We start from the raw sequence: 22340 nt of genomic DNA, 5'->3' as shown, positions 1-22340 counted from the left end.
GCAGATTATCATGCTAATGTTAACATTTTAACGTTCTTTGTTAGCATAATCATTTTCATTTTCTAGTTTTAGAGGTACGGCTATCATGATTTTGACCTATTGGTGGTGACCTGGCAGGTCAGTCAGTCATTTTAAATGGTCACTTTACCCAAATCAATCATCAGGTGTAAATTGTGCTTTTGAAACTTTTGAAACTCAAAGACAATTAGTTGCCGGGAAAACTGAGATGAGTTTGAATGAAGAGGGGGGAAAATACCCTCTCACTAAGATGTGAGATGATACTGGTGCCATCTTGCTCACAGCGGCCTGACCTTTATACCTTCAAATATTGTATATAATCCCAATATAATCCCTGTACAAGAGAGACGCTGCAGCTCCAATCTGATGGGCCTGTTTAATGTCATAATGAGCTCAGAATGGAATCAATTTTACCCTGAAAGCGTCTGAATGAAGCCGTGTCTTGGGGGAGCGACTGTAGATGGCCTCTGAGCTCGCTGTGGACGCTGTGATAATGATAATAATGGCAGCAACGTTTTTATCTCCATTCTTTGCCCCGGAGCCGCAGAGATCAGGCTGAACAGACAAGACCTGAACTCACACAGCTCCTCTTTCTTTAACAGAGATAAAATTTCAACCCGACATGACATTTCGATCATATTATACAATATTTTTACATCCACACTGCTGCTTCAGCAGTGGAGTGATGGTAATACATTTTTTTTTTTTTACAGGTCTGTAATTCATTTATAACTTTCTCTGAAGTATGTCATTTATAGGAACATTTTGTTCTACAGTAGTACATTGACACCAGTACATATTTATTGATAATTCATTTATTTTTGGAAACTGCACGGATGTTTAATTGATTGCTTTTTACATTGATGTATGTTCAGCTAACCTGCTGTGCTCTGACCAGAAATGAACTCGATTAATTAATTAGTATCAACCACACACTGTCTATATTTTCCCTTTTATTAGTTATTTATATTGGAACTTTTGGCAATAATATTAAAAAATTCCTGATCTATAAAAAAAGTGTTACTGAAAAATGGACTTTTCTTTTACTCTTCTGTAAATCCTGTCCAGCCTGCTCTTACCACTCCTTTTTTTTCAGACAGCAGTGTGGCTCTATGAATGGTAATGTAGGACGGTCCGCTACTTTGGCCCTAACTAAAATAGCTCAACAACTATAAGATAGGTTGTCATAAAATATGCACAGATATTCATGCTGCCCAGAGGTGAATGTTACTAACTTGAGGTCCCCCGACTCTCCCTGTAGCACCATGATGACATTTGATTACATTTTAATTCACACATTCATGTCACTCTCAGATGAATAATCAGGGGTTAAACATTTTATTTGTCCAGTACTTTAGCTTATTTCCAACTAAAATAATGTCATCTAAATAAACATCAGCATGTTAGCATTGTCATTGTTAGCATGACATTAGCATTTAGCTCAAATTACATCCTCACAGAGCTGCTAGCATGACTGCAATCTATGCAGACATAAAATATTGCAGTTGAAACATTTTATTTTATATTTTAACTTCTTCACAACGTCTTAGGTTCTCTTTCTTTACTTACGTGATTTTATTTTTATGCATTATTGAGACTTGAATGGTTGATATAATGTTGTGCATATGATAATAAAGAACTTGAATTGCAGACTCTTGTTGGAAAATTCCAGTTAATTACAACTTTGGCTGTAGCAGTCAAAGTAATAACTAAAATCAACTTCTTTGTGTTGCATTTTGTTTTATTTTCACACTGTTACTCAGCAATGGCCCTAAGCTCCAGCAGTGATACTGATATTTAACATTTCCTGCTTCTTAGCCAAAGAAAAATAATGTAATAGTTGTGGTTTCAGCCAATCTTGGCGAGGTGACGAGATACCGAGTTTGAGGTCGGTTCATAATGTTTTTGAATCTTTGTGGTATATGAGTGAAAAAAGAGACTCTTTCCTGTTCCTGTCGTTCAGCTTTTATCTCATGGCTTTTGTGTTGGTGCCTGTGCTGTTGACTCAGATCATTGTCTACATTACATGTGGACGAGGTAGCTGGGGAAATGATGACAAACTTGTGCTGCTGTCTTGCCCTCAGTCTTGTTACATCACTAAACAAACACGGATTTCATTTGTCAAACGCATGTTGACGAAAAAAAAAAAACTTTTCCCAACAATTTGCAAGAAGCAAAAGAAACACAATGTAGAGATACCTGCAGTCTGTCTTAGAAATACTTTTTACTATTTTATCTCTTTGCTGCAGTAATCTTTAAAGTCTTTAGTTCCAGTTGTACCACCTTAAAAAAGACTCTTTGAAACAATCGAGGTCAGATGAATGAGACATGATTATTTTCAGCTGTGACTCGTTTATTTTTCCCTGGAGATTTCCTGCGACAGTCGGCCGGCAAGTCGCTCCATCTTGAAAGAGCCAATTAAGTTGGAACATCTTACAGCCTCTACTGTACTTTACTTCACTTCATGTCAGAGCCACAAAGTTCATCGTCAGAACTCCACTTGCTCTTGTTTGTCTTTCCCAGGGGCGACCCTACAAGAACAGCATCGCAAACTTCACCAAAGTGTGTTTTAGGCAGCGGAGTCATCAGTGAGTTTGAAGCAGAGAGTTTAATGATGTGATTAGGAGGAGACAAAGAGAAAACATCAAATCAGCTGATTGCGGCACCATAGAACAGGAAGCAGAACAACCGATCACAACGTTAAAGGACATAAAACTGTAATAAAGAAGAATACCATGAGTTCAAACTATACTGTTGTCACCACAGGAAAAAGGTTTTGCCTAATTCTTGCCAGATTCTTAAGGAGCTGAAAAATCAAACTTGCTTTTAAACCTTTTAATATTAATCATCAGGTCCGTCCAATGGCTTCACCTATCCAGATAACATCTCGCCAATGCAAACCTTGTTCTCAGATCAGTGTCCTGAGTCTTTTTTTCAGTCTGTTCCTTTCACAGTATGTGATGTGTTAGGTTTGTCACAGCAGGCTTGTAATCTGCAGAATGTGCACAAACTGTGTCACTAATATCACAGTTTATATGACACAAAACAGCTGATGTAGCTAGTTATCATCTACTTTTAACTACACTAATCCTTTTTTTTCATGTTGTAACTTAACGATGTTGACATTTTACACTTTGTGCAACTACAAAAAAAATGTAATCAATGTTGCAGCATAGTTCATTTACAGATTAAGTTTCTAAAAATACAGCTTTGATTAAAAGGGCTCCTGTTCATGTTTCAGATGTTAGCTCCACCCTGACCAGCAACAACAGTAAAATAACACTTACACATAGAAACTAAATTGCAAAAACTCAAACTAAAATATCTTTGAGAATAATCTGAGCTACCACACGCCATCAGAGCAGGGGCGTCCCTCTTTAACTTAAAGAAGCTCTTGAAAACTCATCTCTTCCGAGAACACTTCCTCTTATAACACCTCTAACTCCTAACCTCTAACAGGCACTTCCTGTGCTCTTCTTCTTCTATCCCCTACAATGATCTTGTATTGATTGCACTTTTTTGTTAACTCTTACTTCCTTCCCTAGATATTTACCCCATTGACGTGATATGTACCATGAGCTCTTACTAGTATTTATTGCTGCTCTTACTAGTATTTATTGCTGCTCTTACTAGTATGTATTGTCAGCTGTAGTTGATCAGTAGTTGATGCTCTGTTGATGCTTGTATGTTGTTTCTCAAATGTAAGTCACTTTGGATAACACCGTCTGCAAAATGAGTAAATGTAATCCTGTGTGAAATCTTAAATATAATACTAGTATAAAAATGTTCTCTCTCTCTCTCTCTCTTTCTCAGGTGGGGTTTGTATTGCTCAGTCCCTAAAGGTTCTTCGGGAGCCAAGACCCGGTGAGTTCGACAAGATCGTCCTCCGTCTGCTGGAGACGCCCAACGCTCGCGCTGTCATCATGTTCGCAAACGAAGATGACATCCGGTAAAAGTTTGAAAAAGTTTCACACAAGTTTGAATGATAATAAAAGAATAAATGGGTGCACATTTTGATGCATTCCATTGATTTATTCTGTCCCTGGAGATTTATATTAAAAATGTTTGATTAAAACTAAAACAATTTTACCAATTTTTACCAAAACAATACCCCACTTTTTTGAAAATGAGCAGATCAGTTTAAATGATTTTCACATTTATAAAGTTACAGAAAGTGAAAACAGGGTGAAATAAAATAAATAAATGAACTGTTATTTGATGAGATTATAAACCAGAGTCCCTGTAAGGAATTTTGAGAGGGAAAAAAACAACTTTGGTCCAACAAGTATTAAATAGATTGCCATGAATTTTTTTATATACATTCTTGTCACCCTCAGAATTAATTTTAAGCTCTTCAGTAATTCCCTAATCTGTCCTCTAGCTCCATCATCAGGTTAAATTTTTTTATTGTCTAATACTTTGGCTTATGAACAGATATTTACAGAACTAATAACATCCGCCTCAGCTGTACTTTTTGTTTCGTGCTAATTAGCAAATTTTAGCATGCTAACATGCAACATTAAGATGGTGAACATTATAATCATTTAGCGTCTCAACTCAATTTGTGCCCTTCATTACTCACACTTACTATTTTGAGCGCATAAGTGCATTCACACTGAGGAGTATGGCAAAATGCAGTACCTGGATGGAGCAGTCAAAAAGTTGAGAGTGGAACGTTAGACACTTCTCACAGTCGCCATCTTGGCTACGGAGCAGAAGGGACCAATGTATTTTCAAACTTGGTGTACATATACATATTCCCTGCTGAATCAGTACACATGCAGATAAAAAAACAATAATTTTGTCAAGTCCACTTTTGGATGAGATTTGGCACTGGTAAAACAACTAGCTTCTCTCATTGAGATTCAAACTGCTGCTAACACTGGTTAATTAATGTTGACATTACTGTAGCTAGCTAGCTAGCTAGCCAAGAAAAAAACATTAGATAACTGTTAGTGTTATACCAACATAGTGTAATTAAGTGTAACTGTAATATAATGCTGCAACAAAGACTACATAATGCCTTTTAAAGCAACAGGTGAACAAATAAGAACAGTAACTTGTTTAGTGACGGTATGTAAGCACACAGCCAAACCCACTATTGGACCCACCTGAGCAGCAGGTATGCTAAGGTGATTTGCTTACTTGAGTGCAGCTGGAGCGAACAGTCAAAACACGGAATTAAGTTTCATTTATATGGACTCTGAATGAGCAAAGTGGAATGGATTTGAGGAAGCAGTAGCGTTGAAGTCAAGGCTGTAGCTAAAACGTGGAATGGAGTTAATAATTTATTGGTCTTAAAAAGTGGGTGGGTCTTGTCGCACCCTCATACAATGGTTTGTATTTCCGGTTAGTGCACAACTGCAGTGTTTAATTAAATATCCTGTTGAAAGTCAAGCACTATGCAAGTAAGTATCTGATTTGAGATACTGTTGGTCTTTTTAAAATCCAAGTTTATATCAAATGTTCCAGTTTATTTATTTTTATTGTTTTTTATAATTAAATTTTTGGTTACTGTTTTAGAAAATTAAACTGAAAATAATGTGTTGGCAATGCCAATTTTATTTAACACATTTCATTACAAGTAAAGTCAATGTGCTTTATATTCAAAGACATGAGTCATGAGCAAATATCCATAAATATGAGAAAATAGGTAACATAAGCAACATAAATATAGTATAGTATGAGCATGAGTGAAAATGCAGGAAAATGTTCTGAAGAATACTGCGGTGAATACTAACTAATAACTCCCACTTCCTCCCAGTTCATCTGAAATTAGTCTCCAAATGTAACACAGGGCTCTCTCTCTCTCTCTCTCTCTCTCTCTCTCTCTCACTCAGTCACAAACACTCAGGCACACACATACATTCTGTATCTATATGTTCTCAGTGTATTTAATCAGTTAATCCACCAACTGTTGAATGCAGATTAAGATAACAAGCTTCCAATTATCTGAGTGAACTGAAGCATAACACACAAACACACACACACACTAGATATCAGTGTAACAGCTGATGTTAATCTGCGGATCTGAATCAAACACACACAGAGAAATCACTCATCCTGAGACCTTGCAGACGAGAGGAGACGGATGATAATGTAAAGGAGCAGACTGATCATCTCGTGTTTGAACTCATTTAATTAAGAATAATATTAATGTCCAAGAAAAACACGATGAGAGTGGATGAGATGAAATAAGAAGTTGAACATGGTAAATACTGTACTATTAAATGGTAAACATCAGCATGTTAGCATTGTCATTATGAGCATGTTAGCATCCTGAGATTAGCATCTAGCTCAAGACACCGCTGTGCTTGAGTACAGGCTCTTATGCCGGGTTCAGACTACACGATATCAGCGCAATAACCGAGATTTTGTGGGCCTTTTTTGTGATTGTTGCGGCCTAAAATGGCAGATTTTGCAACATTTTTTTGGGATGAAATTGTGGGAATAAGTGAAAACTGCAAAGGTAGATGTGATTTTTTTAAACTTTAGATTTATAGTTGAATCATTAAACAGTCCCCCCAGAACTTTGCCGGTCTAACCCTGCCTACTTACTTCTCAGCACTTGTCTGTATTACAGTGATTTGATGCGTCCTCCTTGCGTTTCTCCACATATGTTTTGTGGTGGCAGTGTTTACACCTACTTCGGTAATGAAGATCTGGACACTGTTTTTTCACGGTCATTTGCTGCTATTTTTTCGGCAAATGTGAGATGTTGGTATCACACGTTTGCTGCAGCTAACTGGTAAACGAGGACGTGACAAGCTGACATATGACAACGTTTTGCGGGAAATGGCGATGATAGGTCAAATTTGCGGAAGAGTTGTGGTGATTGGTCAAAATTGCAAGACGTGCTGAATTTGTGTCAGTAGTTGCGATCTATGCGGGAACCAGGGGGAAATAATAAGACACCAGCTCCCCTAAAAGCATGATTTGTGATATTTTGGGGGGTCTCTAAAATATTGACAGCATGCATTATTTCCAGTAATTTCTATATTTCTCTATCATCACGGATCTTGCATAAAATTAGGAGTGTCAGACTTCATCCAGCCAGAGGGAACGATCACTGCCTGGCCCTGTCCACTCCCTCTCTGGTACAGGTTGTGTTGTTAGTACAGCCGACGCGCTGTGAACGGTTCATGATCGTGCCCTCTGGCACTGCACTGACTGCAGCTGGGGGCTCTCCGCAGCGCCACGCAACCTTTTAAATTCTTTCTTCTCACAGAGAAAAGAAGTGTCAGCCCCCCCCCCCGTACTCAGCACCCTACCCCAATGCATAGTGGATGCCTAATCTGACACAGTGACCATTTTAAGTCTAGTCTGAGTATCAACTGAATAAATTTTATTTTTTTTATTAAATAAAGCCACCAGCCTTGCTTTAGACTCTTGTTTCATAACAAATGAACAAAAAGGAGGAAGTGAGAACTGATTATCATCTCTTTCTCATTGGCTATATCGACTGTCTCACCTGTGACCCTGAAGGCGAATCCTGGATGCAGCGAAACGCAACAACCTGACAGGTCACTTCCTGTGGGTGGGCTCTGACAGCTGGGGCTCCAAGATCTCTCCAGTGGTCCAGCAGGAGCAGGTGGCCGAGGGCGCCATCACCATCCTCCCCAAGAGGGCGTCCGTGGACGGTGAGGCAGGAAACAGCATGTCGTGTTACAAACCTCGCCACAGTTCTGAAGCGATCATCAGTTTAATAACGCTTTCCTTCTTTCCACAGCGTTTGACCGTTACTTCAGGAGCCGCTCCCTGTCCAACAACCGCAGGAACGTCTGGTTCGCTGAGTTCTGGGAGGAGAACTTCGTCTGCAAGCTGGGGATGCACGGCAAGAGACCCGGCAGCCCCAAAAAATGTACAGGTAGGAAAGACAGGTGGAAACACAGAGGTCAAAGGTTTCCCTCCTCCTTCCTTTCTCTATCTCCTCTTTTCCTTTTTTTACATCCTCCTTTCCCTTTCTCAATTTCTTTTCTTTCTTGATCTCCTCCTTCCTACCTCTATTTCCTTTTTTCCGTCTCTACTTTGTTTTTCACTTCTCTGTCTCCTATTTTCTTTTTTTATCTCTTCTTTTCTCTCTCTATTGCTTCTTTTCCTTCTTTATCTCCTCCTTCCTTTCTATACCTCCTCCCTTCCTTCTCTAGCTCCTCGCTTTCTCTACCATCTACTTTCTGAGCTTCTGTGGGTCAGAGAAACAGTCCCAGTTTTTGATTGACAGAAATGCAATATAATAACCATAACTATGTTTTCAGTGGTATATAGGAGTGGTGATGGGGCAGTGGATAAGACACAATCCTTTGGTGTGAGAGACCTGGGTTCAATCCCCCACTATGACCCATCCGCCAGTGTGTCCCTGAGCAAGACATTTAACCCCTAGTTGCTCCAGAGGCGTGCGACCTCTGACATATATGGCAATTGCAAGTTGCTTTGGATAAAAGCGTCAGCTAAATGAATAAATGTAAATGTATAAAGACCTTACATAATGAACTGTTATGTTTTTATTTCCTTAGAATGAGCCATTTCTATCAGTATACACCGCGGGTCCCCTTACATGGATGTTGCGCCGCCATGTTTCTACAGTAGCCTAAAGGATAAACGGCTCTACAGAGAGCTTTTTATGACTATGTTGAATACGTATAAAGAAGAAGAAGATCATCTAACAATAGCGGTAGTAGTAGTAGTAGTAGTTGACTGGTTTATGATGGATGGATGGATGGATGGATGGATGGATGGAGTACCACACGTATTAATTAGCAAAAGAGCCGACAGAGCGTGCCATTTTTTTCCTCCTTAAATCTTTATTACAAAAAGAGAAGTAAAGTGTAAACAGAACTTTGATTTGTGGAAAATCATGTATTGCATATACATATTTTGCAAACATGTCATTTGTAATATGGTTGTTATCATTGTGTTGTTTATACGATCTGACAATGCTAATCCAACACGTCTTTGTAGTAGCGACCATGTTGATTCCACATTCTGACATGAAGACACACTGAAGTCAGAAGAACGACTTCACAACTTGGGAAATGAGACCATGAAAGGAGCACATGAAGCCGCTGGTTGAAACTAGATGGTTGGCACTAGATTCCACTAAAACTTACACACTGAACCTTTAAAAACAGTATTGGAGTAAATGTACATTACATTTCTACACTGGACTTGATCAACCCAGCAGCCTCTCATAAATCATAGTTTTAAATCATATTTTGCATCATATTGCTTTGATCTTGTTGTGTGTTTATTCTTGCAACCTAGGCCTCCACAATTATTTCAATACAGAAGGAAAGTATGCAAATGTCAGACAGAGGTGGGTAGTTTTATTCAGATCCAAAGCTCATAGTTCCGACAAACAGGTTGAAAGTAATGGAAATAAGTAGTTGTTGTTGCAGCACCTGTAAACCTTCGATCTCTGCGCTCTCTTTCTTCTCTGTGTGAAGACAATGAAGATGAGCGGCTGATAGATACATCTGTCAGCCGCATATGATCAGATCCATGTGCTTTATTATTTCAAAAGGAATGAGGTGTCACTCTGAGACAGCATGATAAAATAATCCTGTAAACCTTTGTTATAAAGTGGAGCCGTGTGATTGGTCGTTGCAGCTCCGGAGTTTTTCTTCGGGAACAGTTTTGTGTTTGGTTTTTGGGAATAATTCTGTAAAAATCAGCACATTCAGCAGCAATGTAGATAAATTATCTCTGACAGTGAAGGTGCAGCAGCCAACAAACCAAACCTGGTGAATCAGCTTTTATTTACTTTGTTATCCACAAAGTTCCAGAAGATGTGTTACTTTCAAATTTCAAAAAGTTTTTAGAAGAACTATTGCATTTTCTGACCTGTGGTGATGTTGGTCTGGTTGTCATACACAACACAACCAGGAGTGATCCCTGCCTGGTACAACACAAGGTACCACCCTCAGGTGTACCCTCTGCTCATCGGGTTGTTCCTGGTTCCCACCAGCATTCAACCACTTTTTCTTGTCAATTCTGTGTGGCATGATGCAGAGCAGACCAGAGCAACATGCTCACTGAAAAAACCTGACTGTCCCTCAAATTAGGGCCAAATGATTTGATTTTGATCTAATTTGATTTAATCGTAAATATTGTGATTCTGACTCTTGCTGTACCTTTTCAAATCAGTCCTACCTTAATACTCCATTTGTTCAATTTTGTCACATAACATCACTTACACATACATCACTTTTCATTACAATTTCATCTTGTCAACATAGCAACTACATCATGGAGGGAAAAAGCAGTTTTATTAACATAATGCCGACTGGAACACAGAGTTAGACTCACTTTTGGCTGAATGGGCGCAAATTCCTGCAGCCAATTTCCAACAATTGGTGGAAAGACTGAAACCAGAAGAGTGGGCACTGTTATGGCAGTGGAATAATACTCATGGTTTTAGAATGATGCTTGTGTTCAGGGCTTGATTAGCCCTTTCATGCATGAATTATGTCATGAAAAATAAAATCAGAATTTAATTTTTATAATTCATTCATTTTTTCTCCTATAATTGAAGGAGTGGCCAGATTTACCTGAGCTGCTCAGTGTTGCTGATCGTACGTCGGCCATCTTGGTTTTGACGAATTTAAGTTGCACTTACAACAACTTACCAGAGGGTGGCAGTGTATGGTATGACACTAGCATCCACTGTACCGGCTGATGTGCTACTAGACCTGTGGTTGGCAATAGGAATAATATATAATATCTGGCCCCTGGCCAGATTTCTTTGATGGCAGAAAAATAAAAAGTAAATAAATTGATAGCGTCTGGTTGTGAAATAGATCTCAGTCATGACAGCTACAGTTACTCACACAGTCACTTCCTCTTAAGTGATTGTGCCTTTAAAATATAAGCACGAGAACCTTTTGTGCAGCAATGCTTTATGACAAGCAAGGACCACAATCAACAGATACGATTAAATGATTTATTGATAAACAAACAGAAGATGCATGATGCTTGCAGTAGCTGACGTTCGAAAGCGTTGTGGGGAAGCTACGATAGGGAAATCCGCCATAGCGCCTGGGCACGACGGACCCCCATATAACCCTATGCAGACTAAGGAGATGAGGAGAGAGACCGGACAGAGAAAGGGGTGGGCGGGAGGGGTGCGGAATGCGAGAGCGAGGAAGCGCATTGTGTGGGTATTTATGGAAAGCCGGGAGTGATGTCACTGATGTGTGGTCCCGCTCCTGACACGCTGCTTGGTAGCCCCACTTCACTAGCAAGGACCACAATCAACAGATACAATTAAATGATTTATTGATAAACAAACAGAAGATGTATGATGATTGCAGTAGCTGAATAGACATTCGAAAGCGTTGTGGGGAAGTTACGATGGACCCCCAAAAGGCTTCCAGTTATTTGAGAGAACATTGGGTGATCTGGGATCTTGAGATCTGAAGTGTAGTGATGGTACGCTTGGTAAGACCAGCAGCGCATGATCTGTATCGGATGCTGGGGATTGACGTCGCGGTGGGCTGAATGGTAGCTCAGATCCTGGAGGAGTGACTGAAGTAATGGATGAGAGAAATGCCTGCGAAAGAGTACTTTGGCAGAACTGCTGGTAGAACCGGAATCGAGTAGCTACTAGACTGGTCTCGGACGATCTGACGTAGTTGTGCGCCGGGATTCCCTAGAGTTCATGAGGGTCTTAAAGGGTTCAGAGATGACTGGACTTACTGAACGTAAGCTGATGGCGGCGTAATGGGTTAAGAGGAAAGATCGAAATTAGAAATGGAACTAACTTGGTGCTGCTAAGGCAGTGGAGGAAAGCTGGGTGCCAGAGGTTGTAGCTGTAGTTGCTGGACTGGTAAAGATGAGATGCTGGAGATCCTGGCATCCCGGTGCCAGAATCCCAGACTAGAACGACCTGCAGAGATTGATGGATGTGGGCTGCGAGGGGTTTTGGCATCCCGGTGCCTAATGACCCGACTAAAGCTAACCCGAACCGTTTCCAACAACAAATTGGATGGTTCTATGTAACGATCTGACTGACGCAGTCAGATTAATGATGCCTGGGAGTGAGCGGCATCTCTGTGCCAAAGCCCCTTAATTTTGAAACAATCGTTCACTCAAAACTAACTTTAGTTTAAATTGACGTTTGTTTGGAATGACTTGCTTTGAAAAGACTGTTTGCTTGAACGACCAAAATGACTATCCCTTAAGACAGCATTAGCGCTGGACTACATGATTTAAAATGAATGGAAACGACTGTTCACTGGATGTTAGCTTGAAACGATTGTTCACTCAAAACGATTGTTCACTCAAAACGATTGTTCACTCGAAATGCTGCTCAAAACTACTGTAAGCTGGAGGTTAGCTCAAAACTACTGTTAGCTCAAAACTAGTTTTGCTCGAAAGATGTAGCTAGGAAACGACTGTTAACTTGAATGACTTAAGTAGAAACGAATGTTTACTGGAAAACAATTATAGCTCAAACTGAATTAGCTAGAAAATGACTGCTTGGAATGACTGGAAAATAGCTACGCTAGGAAATGACTGTTGGCTCAAGATGATTGTTAGCTCGAAGTTAGCTTAAAAGGAGTGTTAGCTCGAAAAGACAATGGCTCAAAACAAGTTTTGCTTGAAGTGACTTAGCGAGATGACGACCGTTTGCTTGAAGTGACTTAGCGAGATGGTTAGATCGACGTGGTTAGATAACAACTTAGCTAGGTAATGACTCTTTACTTGAAACAACTTAAAAACGACTGTTTGCTCGAATCTGACGTAGCTAGATAATGACTGTTAGCTCGAAATGACTGTTAGCTCAGTTAAGTCCTGGCTGACTTTAGGATTGTAGAAAGCAGGGCCTCAAGCATGGAGACGGAGAAGAGAATTCGGCTTCTGGTGCTGCCAGTTTGCTGACGTGAATGTAGAAGATGTTGCGAGTCCATCCGAATAATTCCATCCACTTACGAGGTAAGTAGCTTGTAATAATTAGCGTTATTTGATGTTAGCGTAGCGTGCTCGACACGATGTTGCTTGGTCTCGGTTCATCTTCGGAATGCGAGAGCAAAGAAGAGGAAGTGCATTGTGTGGGTATTTATGGAAAGCCGGGAGTGACGTCATTGATGTGTGGTCCCACTCCTGAAACTCTGGCTTGCTAGACACACCTCTCAGAATTGGATTCCCCTGAATTTCCTCAGGGAAGTGAAAATAAGCATCCATAGGTTTATGAATGCGGATCAAACGCTGGGACACTCACAAACTGCAGCTATGCTTTATTGTGTCCTTATAATCAATTTGTTTAACAAGGGAGAAAAAAATACCCGCAGTTAGTTGGGATCAATCATACAACCTTCCAAATGGGAGTCCCACAAAGTACCGACTGAGCTAAACATGCACAAAAGTATAGATTTGAAGATTTGAAATAATTGGACTTGTTGTGGCCCACCATGTAATGGCTTGAAAAAAATTTGGCCCGATGCCAGACTTATTTGCCAACCGCTGAACTAGACTATCATAACCTCTGGCCTTACAAGTAAACGGCTTTTGAATAGCTGTCCACTGTAGTGACCACTATTCGTAAAAGGGCTGAACAATGACCAGGTGAGACTGCGTTGACAAAATTTGTATATTAAAACAGACGAAAACATATAAATAAGGCATCATCTTAATTCCAGCGACCAAAAATAATCAGAGGGATTATATTATCCTGTAACCACTGTGACATGATTATTTCTGGCTGTCCGGGATATTCTCCACGTTGGAGAGTTGACAGGGTCTGTTGTCTGTCTCTTTGGGCTGCTCCAACACTCGACCTCTCCTCTATTTGTATTCATGAGCTGGATTTCCTGACCAGTGCTGACAGCCAATTAACAAGCTGGGGTAATCATTTGGGGGCCCGAGCTCTTGACCTCGCGACACAGAGCGTCTCTGACATCCTCGGTTGGTAATTAATCCAGCATTCACTCAATCATGGAACTGATCAGCAAACTCAGCACTGCGGGTTTAAATCCAGCAATTGGATATTGGACTTTCTCACAAACAGACCCCAGTCAGTTCGGATTGACGGACTCACCTTCTCCACTCTAGTGCTCAACACGGGAGCCCCCCAGGGCTGTGTGCTCAGCCCCCTCCTGTTCACGCTGTACTCCCACAACTGCAGCCCTCAACATGAAGAGAACTCTGTTGAGAAGTTTGTGGATGGCACCACCATCATCGGCCAGATTTCAAACAACGATGAGAATTCATATTGGGAGGAAATTCATAATCTTGCAGAGTGGTGCTCAGAGAACAACCTACTGCTCAACGTCAGAAAAACCAAGGAGCATATCATTGATTTTAGGAAGAAGGAGATAAAGACACACACTCCTGTCTACATCAGTGGAGCTGAGGTGGAGCAGGTGAATAGTTTCAAGTTCCTGAGAATCAGCATCACAGAGAACCTGACATGGTCGTCTCACATCTCCACGCTGGTGAAGAAAGCTCAGAAACAACTGTATTTCTTAAGGAAACTTAAGAAGGCCAAATTCCTAAGCCAACTTCTTGTCCGCTTTCAAACATGGTATACCTACCTATCACGCTGAGTGAAACGTTGAATATGAAAAAGTGATTGTAATCAGCATAACATACAGGAGATTATTCATCAGTGTCAGATGAGCAATGTGAGTAAAGATCAGCTGGAAGAGAAGAAGGCAGTTCTTTCTTGAACCTTCTGCCACAGACCTCAAGATTTTAGATTTTCTAGTTTTAAAGATCTACTGGATTTGATAGAAAGTTACTTTAAGGCTGAAAGTAATAGTAATTTGACACCTTTCTCACTAGCATCTACACAATGCAAATGAATGAGAACTCTGGAGAACTGTGGATGTATCTGGGTTCCAGGTGGTAAATTTTACATTGATTCAAAGAAATTCAATTTCTGAATTTTTTATTTTACATTCCCCGGCAAAATGTTGTGAAGGCCAATCATATACATGCAAGTGAAAAACTCCTGATAAATTACTTTGTAACATGAACAACGTAGTAAGTAAATATTTACTTTACCTCGCATTTACCTATTATTATGAATTAAAGATTAACCAGCCTGGTTCTGTCCAGGTCCAGATGATCCAGATGCACAGATCAGTCCCAGAGAATTACTTAAGCGTGGATTCCTCTACTTCTTACCTTGTTTGATGTCACAATAACAATGGCAAGGCAAACTGGGAGCAGATATAAATTAGAAACGGTTTAATTTGAACTGACAAATTCTTCTTCTCCTCTTCAATCGCGTGCATCTCTTGTCTGCTGAGTCTCTCGGTGCTGACTACAGAGACCCTGCAGCAGGATGTAATCCTGCCTGATTCAGCAGGACTTTCTCTGTAGAACAGGGGGCCGCTGAGGGCCAAATCCTGTACAAACATGTCCGACACACAAAACAGGATTTATGGAAGGTGTTTAGTAAATACAGGTCAGCGCGCAGACAGAAGTGAAACAGAACAACAGCGTCAGGGCTCTGAGAATAGCTGCTCAGTCCCAGCTGCTGATATCGCTGCGAGTCTTCACTTCAGCTCAGTGGACGACTTTGATCAGTCTGCTGCTGTCAGGACGTAGCTCTCAACTGATTGTGTTAGAAGCTCCAGATTAAGTTTTGGAGCTGCAGTGGAGTCATCAAACAGCTGGGTCTGCAGGTCAAGTCCACCTGAGTGTGTGTAAGTGCAGACGTTTGTGTCGTTGCAATATCATTCAGAGCTTTACAATGTAATCCGTGCTGGAAGGCTGCAGGTGTGTGTGTGTGTGTGTGTGTGTGTGTGTGTGTGTGTGTGTGTGTGTGTGTTTGCAAGTTTGTGTCTGGCTGGGTGTGTCTAAGTGTGTCTGTGTTGTGTCATTTATATTTACATAAAGATTATAAAGAAAGCAGTGTTGAGCTCAAGAAAACATGTCAAGAAACACAACAGAAATATTCAAATGGACGAATAAATTTTATACTGGAACATCACCTGCACGCCTTGATGAAATGAAACATGTTTATTTTAATCACAGGGAATACACCTAAAGGAATAGTTTGACATTTTGAAATAGACGCTCTTCACTCTCTTTAACATACCACAACCAGCAGCTGGTTAGCTTAGCTTAGAGGGAAACGATTAGCCTGCTGTCCAATGGTAACAAATTCCACCTAAAAGGCTTTGCAGGGAAATATATCTGCCGCTGGGGTCAAGAGAATCACATGAGTCACACCGCCAAACCTTGATGTGAGTGTCCTGAACGTTTTTATATGAAGATCTGAAGTACCCCCCACTCTTGGCCATTTTTTTCTAGATATAAACAGATCCTCATATATCAGGAACAATAAAGATTTTGTTAACTTCACAATAAGGCTGCACAATTTGTAGAAAAGGTCATTTTGCAATTATTGTGGATAATAATGCCATTTGCGATTGCAATTCGATTATAATGGAACAAATGGTACTATGAGTCTGCTTGCTTGATTATCAAGGAAAATGCATTAAATACTGACATTTTGAAATGTGTATTTCTCAACTTGAACAAAGTTAAACGATAAACAATATTTAGAACAATAACTAGTACAACTGAACAAGGGGAGTGTATTGCCCTACGGAGGCAGCTAGAAGGAGCAAATATTGACTCTGGCTACATCTACATTAGTCCACTGTAGAGACTCTATCCACAACCTGGAGGAGGAACTAGTATACAAGAGTGTATTAGTATAATATTATAACATTAAATAAAGAGTGTAATGCTCAGTTAAAACTATACTGTTAGTAGCCTATAACAATAAAATATTAATTACTATATTCATTATAATTTCATTTAATAGTATAATATTTTACCAATAGTTGAAAATCATTTCAGTTAGAGCTGTTTCATTTCTGTGGGTTATTTTTATTTATTTAATCCATGTGCAAGAAAAATTATATTGGTCTCTAATTTGTTAATGCTAAGTACTAACTCGTCTGTTCTCGTGCTGTTGCATATTAGACTTTTTTTAATGTCCCGCCCCATATAGCCTGTGATTGGTTGGTTGATGAAAAGTGACAGACAAGCTCGTCGGTTCTGTGAAAAGTTGAACATGTTTAACAACAAGGCACCGATACAGCTAACGTTAAATGATCAGCAAGCTAATCTCGAACCTTCCTTATCTTCCTGCTTTCTTCTGTCTTACTGCCTCAGCTGTCGACAATGTCACTCTGTCTCTGTCACAGAGCGACCGGAGCACCGGCATTTCTGTCGGTGCTCCAGTAGCGAGTCATAGGGTTATGGTAGGTTGTTGTTTTATTAAAAGTTACTGGCACACTGCTTATGAAAAAATGTTATGATTGCATGTAGGCTTATTTGTTTTTAAAGAAATGCGAGAGAGCTCGGTGTGGGCGGGGATAATGAGCAGACTGCAGCGCACACACAGAAGAGAGCATCATGACTTTCTGTTTTAAATCGCACCTGTTTTGCGGTTATGTAATCGTATATGACGGCATCGCGATTGCGATTCGGATAGCGATTAGATTAATTGTGCAGCCCTACTTCACAAGGTGCAGATAAGCTGGATTTCATGTTACTTCCAGACATGGACTGTAATTTTGTGATTCATAATTGATTATCAAACTGTTCATTCGCAGTGGGTGTGTTCAGGGTTGATTGAGTGTCAAGCGTTAATCATGACAAATTACATCAGCTCCCCATAGTGTCAGTGTGAACATTTATCTCAGAGCACTAGTCCTGCAGCGCCTCCGACCTGCAGCCTGCAAAATCATCTCAAATTAGGATCTTTATGACCAATTTGGTCGTACTGATCTACTTCAGAGACAGAAAGAAAAAAAAAAACTTTACCTAATCAATCACAAGTTTTCAAGAAACTGATTCTGTCCTGTGTAACAGCTGCTCAGGTTGATTTCCACTGTTCCTCTAAGAAGGATTCATGCACATCTGTGATTGTGTGATATTTTTAGCCATGTTAGCGGCTCAATGGAGGTCAGTCAATCCACCATTTTGGTTTAGACTGAAATATTTCAACAACTATTGGATGCATTGCCATGAAATTTAGTGCAGACTTTCGTATTCACCAGATGAAGAATCCCACTGACTTGCTACAGGCAGATATTGTAGGAAAACAAATGAAAAATGTTTTGTATGAACATTTTACGACCTGCCAGGTATGTTTATTATTATGTTGATAAAAAAATATGATTCAGGTGGCATTATGTTTTGCTTAAAATAAACTTTTTTTATTTTATGTATATAAAGGCTATTTTTAGGAGGCGGGGTTGCTAAAAACTCCCACATAGCACGTGTCTGTAGCTACAAAGCTTCCACCAGAGAAGAAGAAGCAGCCTCAGGATCGTCTCAACAGCTGACATAGATTAGAGCACGCTCAGTACAATCACTCCAGGGGGCACAGGGGATGGCCCGCTCATTAATTGCAATTAATTGGGATAATTAAATATCCATGAGACACAGTGGCCTGAGGTCTGAGGGAGACCTTCCATCACCCTCAGCTCAGGGATAATGTCGCTGTCCGCCGCACGGCTGCCGCCACACTCACGGCCACCGCCATCTCATTTCCTACCAGATAGAGTGTATTGCTTTTAAAAAGCAATCCAATATTGTAATTAGACCCCCTAACCCCCCAATAACCTCCACCTCCAGCCCCTCCTCCCTCCTGAACAGTAAAATCAATTTTCTCTCTTCCTGCATTCACATGTTAATGTCATTATCCTCTCCTCACAATTGACTTTCACTATGCAACAACAATTCCGTTAGACTAAAGCACACACCTTAATCTAAATTGGTGTTTTTTAGCCCAAGATCAATTAATTTGTTCTTTAATTTGAAAAGCCCTTAATTAACACATCAAAAATACACCAATCCTGAAAACAAATGCAACAGAAAAACACAGCAGTCAACACAATGGAAGATCTCCCTGCCAGCTCTACATGTAACAGCTTCATTTGATACTCTTTATAAAGACAAAGGCCAAATGTAATTTTTTTTATAAAGGTTTAAGGTTTAAAACGTTTTCGGATTGAGCAACATGCTTCCTTGCAACGTTGTGCAACGTTCCTCAACGGGCTCGTTTTCTTCTGTTCGATGGGCGTGTCTCAGGTGTTATCCAATCAGCTGCGACAAGTTTGTAAACACAAACTTAAAGGCAGGAAAATGCAGAGCGCTTGCGGACACAACAGGGTGTTAGAGGCACCACCGTTTCCGTTGAAAAAAATATTTTGCTACATTTTGTCGCGCTGAACTTGCCCCAGGTCTCTCTCTCTCATGTCGATAATCAAGCTGTTCCACGTAGCGCTCCCCCTATAGGCCTGGAGATCTTCCTGTGTGTTGACTGGATATGCTGTGTTTTTGTGTTGCGTTTGTATTTTTTAAATTTTGTATCATTTCTGTAGTTGTTTGATGTTAATTCCCTTTAACACACAACTCTGCTGCTCACCGGAGCAAATGTCTCGCGAGTTTGATAGGCTATTGTTCGCTACGTGACGGGACATTGAGCAAGACAGACAGAGAGAAGCAGCTGGATCAGAGTCGAAGTAGCACATTTTAAAATAAAACGACGGATTAATCCGGAACGGTGAGTTTTGTGATCCGTTGCATCACTAGATAAGTAAGTAGTGAATAAATTATTAAACATTTTATACGGCAGATAAATTATACAGCAGAGGCAGGGACATACAAACCAGAAAGGGGGAAATCCCACGCAACCCCCCACCCCACCCGCAAACCGCACCCTGTTTATATGAATGAGCCAAATGGAATGGATTTGAGGAAGAAGCAGTGTGGAAGTCAAGGCTGCAAAAACGTGGAATGGAGTTTTATTTATTAGGGCATTCCTCAAGTGAAATAGATTTGACTGTCGGCACTCTGATAAGTGAACAAACAGATATGCTGAATGAGAGCCGGTCTTGTCCCACCCACATACACATGTTTCCTATGCTGGCTTTCTGCAGTTTTTTCATTTTGCAACACGTTTCATTTGTTGTATTTGTTTTGAACTTTCCGGTGTTTTTGAATTGTCATGGTTTGCTCTTGTCGGCCACTGTAGAATAAAGTGTGTAGATGGAGATCTTTTCCTGTCTAGATTGAAGCTGGTTACCCTTCAAAACCATTAACAACACTGCCCATGACATGTAGGCATTCTGACAGCTGCTGTCAATCAAACACAGACAGAGACACGCCCTTCCAGCCGGCTGAGACGAAAAGCAGCTGTCGGCCAAATAATCTAGACTAAAATCCTTTTCACAGTCGATCTCCTCTTCGTCTCTGAAGGTCGAGATCTTAACCTTTGTGGTTTTGAGTGGTCCCTGATCTCTGCAGCCTCCAGACGATGGATTCTCTGTTAGCCTTTCATTGATTGTGATCTATAATTAGTGTTGTTTGTGTGCGAGCATCAGCAGCCAACAGAGAGGCTTCTTTGGATAATGGATACACTTTTGTCATATGAACACCTGATTCCTGTGCCGCTCTGGGCTTTTGAAGCAAAAACAAAGGTTTATTATTCTCATATATAAATTTCAAGGAGAATTTTCAGTCTGAGGTTCGAGCTGTCAGAGGTTCAACACTTTCAGAGCAAAATATATTTAAAACTGCTGGATAGATTTACATAAAATCTACTCATGCTTTTGGTGATCCTCTAATCTATATTCATGCACCTCATCATGTTACCAAAGTGAAATCATCATTTTATCCTCTTGTCTCCATCATTATTATTATTATTATTAAAACTTTCTAGGTGTCTTTTTTGCTGGTGAAAAATATTTTTTTAAATCTTGAAAACGCATACAAGCTGCAAAATGCAGCAAATGTTCATTTACTTTAATCTATTGTTACATAATGCAGTATATAATTATATTTAAAAAGTAAATGAATTGATTAAATCCATCAATTCATAAACAATCCACTGTTGAGTGGAAATATAGAAGTTTGTTGTTCCTTGGTTGGAGTCCTGCTAAAATCCTAAGCAGCCATCCTTTCAAAAAAATGTTTTCCCGTGATAACTGGATAATTTTCTCATGATTTCAAGACAACAAATGTTGGGCAGGTACGTTAGGATAATTTCAGTGTGATCATCAGTCTCCCTGGTTAGCTCAGTTGGTAGAGTGCACAGTTCTCAGTCTTAAGGTTGGGTGTTTAATCCCCACTTCAGCTGTTTTTAGTATCATCTTCAACACAGTTCTTATGAAGAGACCATTTTACATGCTCACAATAAAGCACATGCTGGAATTTGTGTGTCCCGGCGATTGGTCCACACCTATGAACCCTTATTTTCATTTTCCCAGCATCCTCAGGCAGAAGAAATTCCTGCGTTTCTGATTCAGGGCAATCCAATCACACATTTTCCGACGGCTTTTCAGAGGTGTGTCATCCAAGCCACCAACTCTTTTGAATGTCCTTTCAAAGGTGCTTGTTTGTGGGCTTTAATGAACATTTCAGTTGCTTTCAGAAAAGAAGGCGCAGGTCTTTTTTTGGCAGTGGAACTGTTCAGCAGCAGCAGGAATAGAGTTGTGAAGGACACAACGTTTGTGATATTCAGGGGAAATGTTATTTTTCACTCCAAAGATAATTTCTTCCACCTCCACTAACAGTTTCACCTGAGAACATAAATATTTGATCTGTACTTCTGCTTTTTGCTTTGTTGAACGATATGTTTGTTGAGTTAAGAGTGTCATTGTTTTCTCACCTATTTACAGCTCTGTTCCCTCCTTTTGTATTCCTCTGTGAAATACACATTCCCTTGAAATACACTGAGTAGATATGAAAGCCAGTTTTGCATTTGAATGCCTCTTTGTGTTTTCTTGTGTATGTTTTTTTTACCTTTGTGCTGCAGTTTGTTTGGTTGGAAACATCAGCAGGTGAAGAAGTGATGTCAACAGGGGTGTCTTTCTTTCTACTGTTTGAATCAATAATGATCTCTCAGGGAGAAAAGCTGCCTCCATATCAGAAATCGAGCAGCTGTTTAGTGTTCAGCAGAACTCAGGAACGGTCTGCAAAGTGTGTTTTTTTGCCAGACTTTGCTTTGAAGAGGAGAAAGTGGCTGTGGGCAGCTTTCTTTTTCTTTTTGGTTCTTTTCAATTGCTAACAAGCGTTTACCTAAACTTAAGATACTTTATCAAAGCTCTTAACACAGCTACACACCACCTACCTCCCACAATTAGACAAATAGCACATTTTGTCCTTTAATCACCAACTCTACATTTCAAAATGCAAATAAAACATTCTCTACATACACAGAATCTCTATCAAAACACATGATGTAATACCACGATGGTGGTCTTACAGATTTGGTCAGACCTTTCAACCTTAAAAACTACAAATCAGTATTTGTATTCTGTCACAATCGTGAGATTTGACCAGTCAGCTGA

At 40.1% G+C, this 22340-nt stretch overlaps 1 protein-coding gene and 1 long non-coding RNA gene across 14 annotated transcripts in view; one reads left to right on the top strand and one right to left on the bottom strand.

Moving 5' to 3' along the window:
* LOC123961830 (metabotropic glutamate receptor 8-like) overlaps positions 1-22340 on the top strand; it is a 151442-nt gene that overhangs the window by 73592 nt on the left and 55510 nt on the right. For all 13 annotated transcript variants that reach the window (XM_046037557.1, XM_046037569.1, XM_046037567.1 and 10 more), the window contains 3 exons: positions 3832-3967; positions 7504-7658; positions 7748-7885. In XM_046037557.1, the coding sequence (XP_045893513.1) occupies positions 3832-3967; positions 7504-7658; positions 7748-7885 (429 nt within the window). The remainder of the gene's footprint in view (positions 1-3831; positions 3968-7503; positions 7659-7747; positions 7886-22340) is intronic.
* On the bottom strand, positions 2368-5303 carry LOC123961832. The gene is made up of 3 exons (XR_006822794.1): positions 5164-5303; positions 4660-4723; positions 2368-2570 (listed from the first exon to the last, which is right to left on the bottom strand). It is a non-coding gene; the product is annotated as an uncharacterized LOC123961832 (long non-coding RNA).

This window comes from Micropterus dolomieu, linkage group LG22 (assembly GCF_021292245.1).
Source record: "Micropterus dolomieu isolate WLL.071019.BEF.003 ecotype Adirondacks linkage group LG22, ASM2129224v1, whole genome shotgun sequence".
Taxonomy (NCBI): domain Eukaryota; kingdom Metazoa; phylum Chordata; class Actinopteri; order Centrarchiformes; family Centrarchidae; genus Micropterus; species Micropterus dolomieu.
Note: the sequence above shows the minus strand (reverse complement) of the source record. Positions and strands in the feature narration are given on the sequence as shown.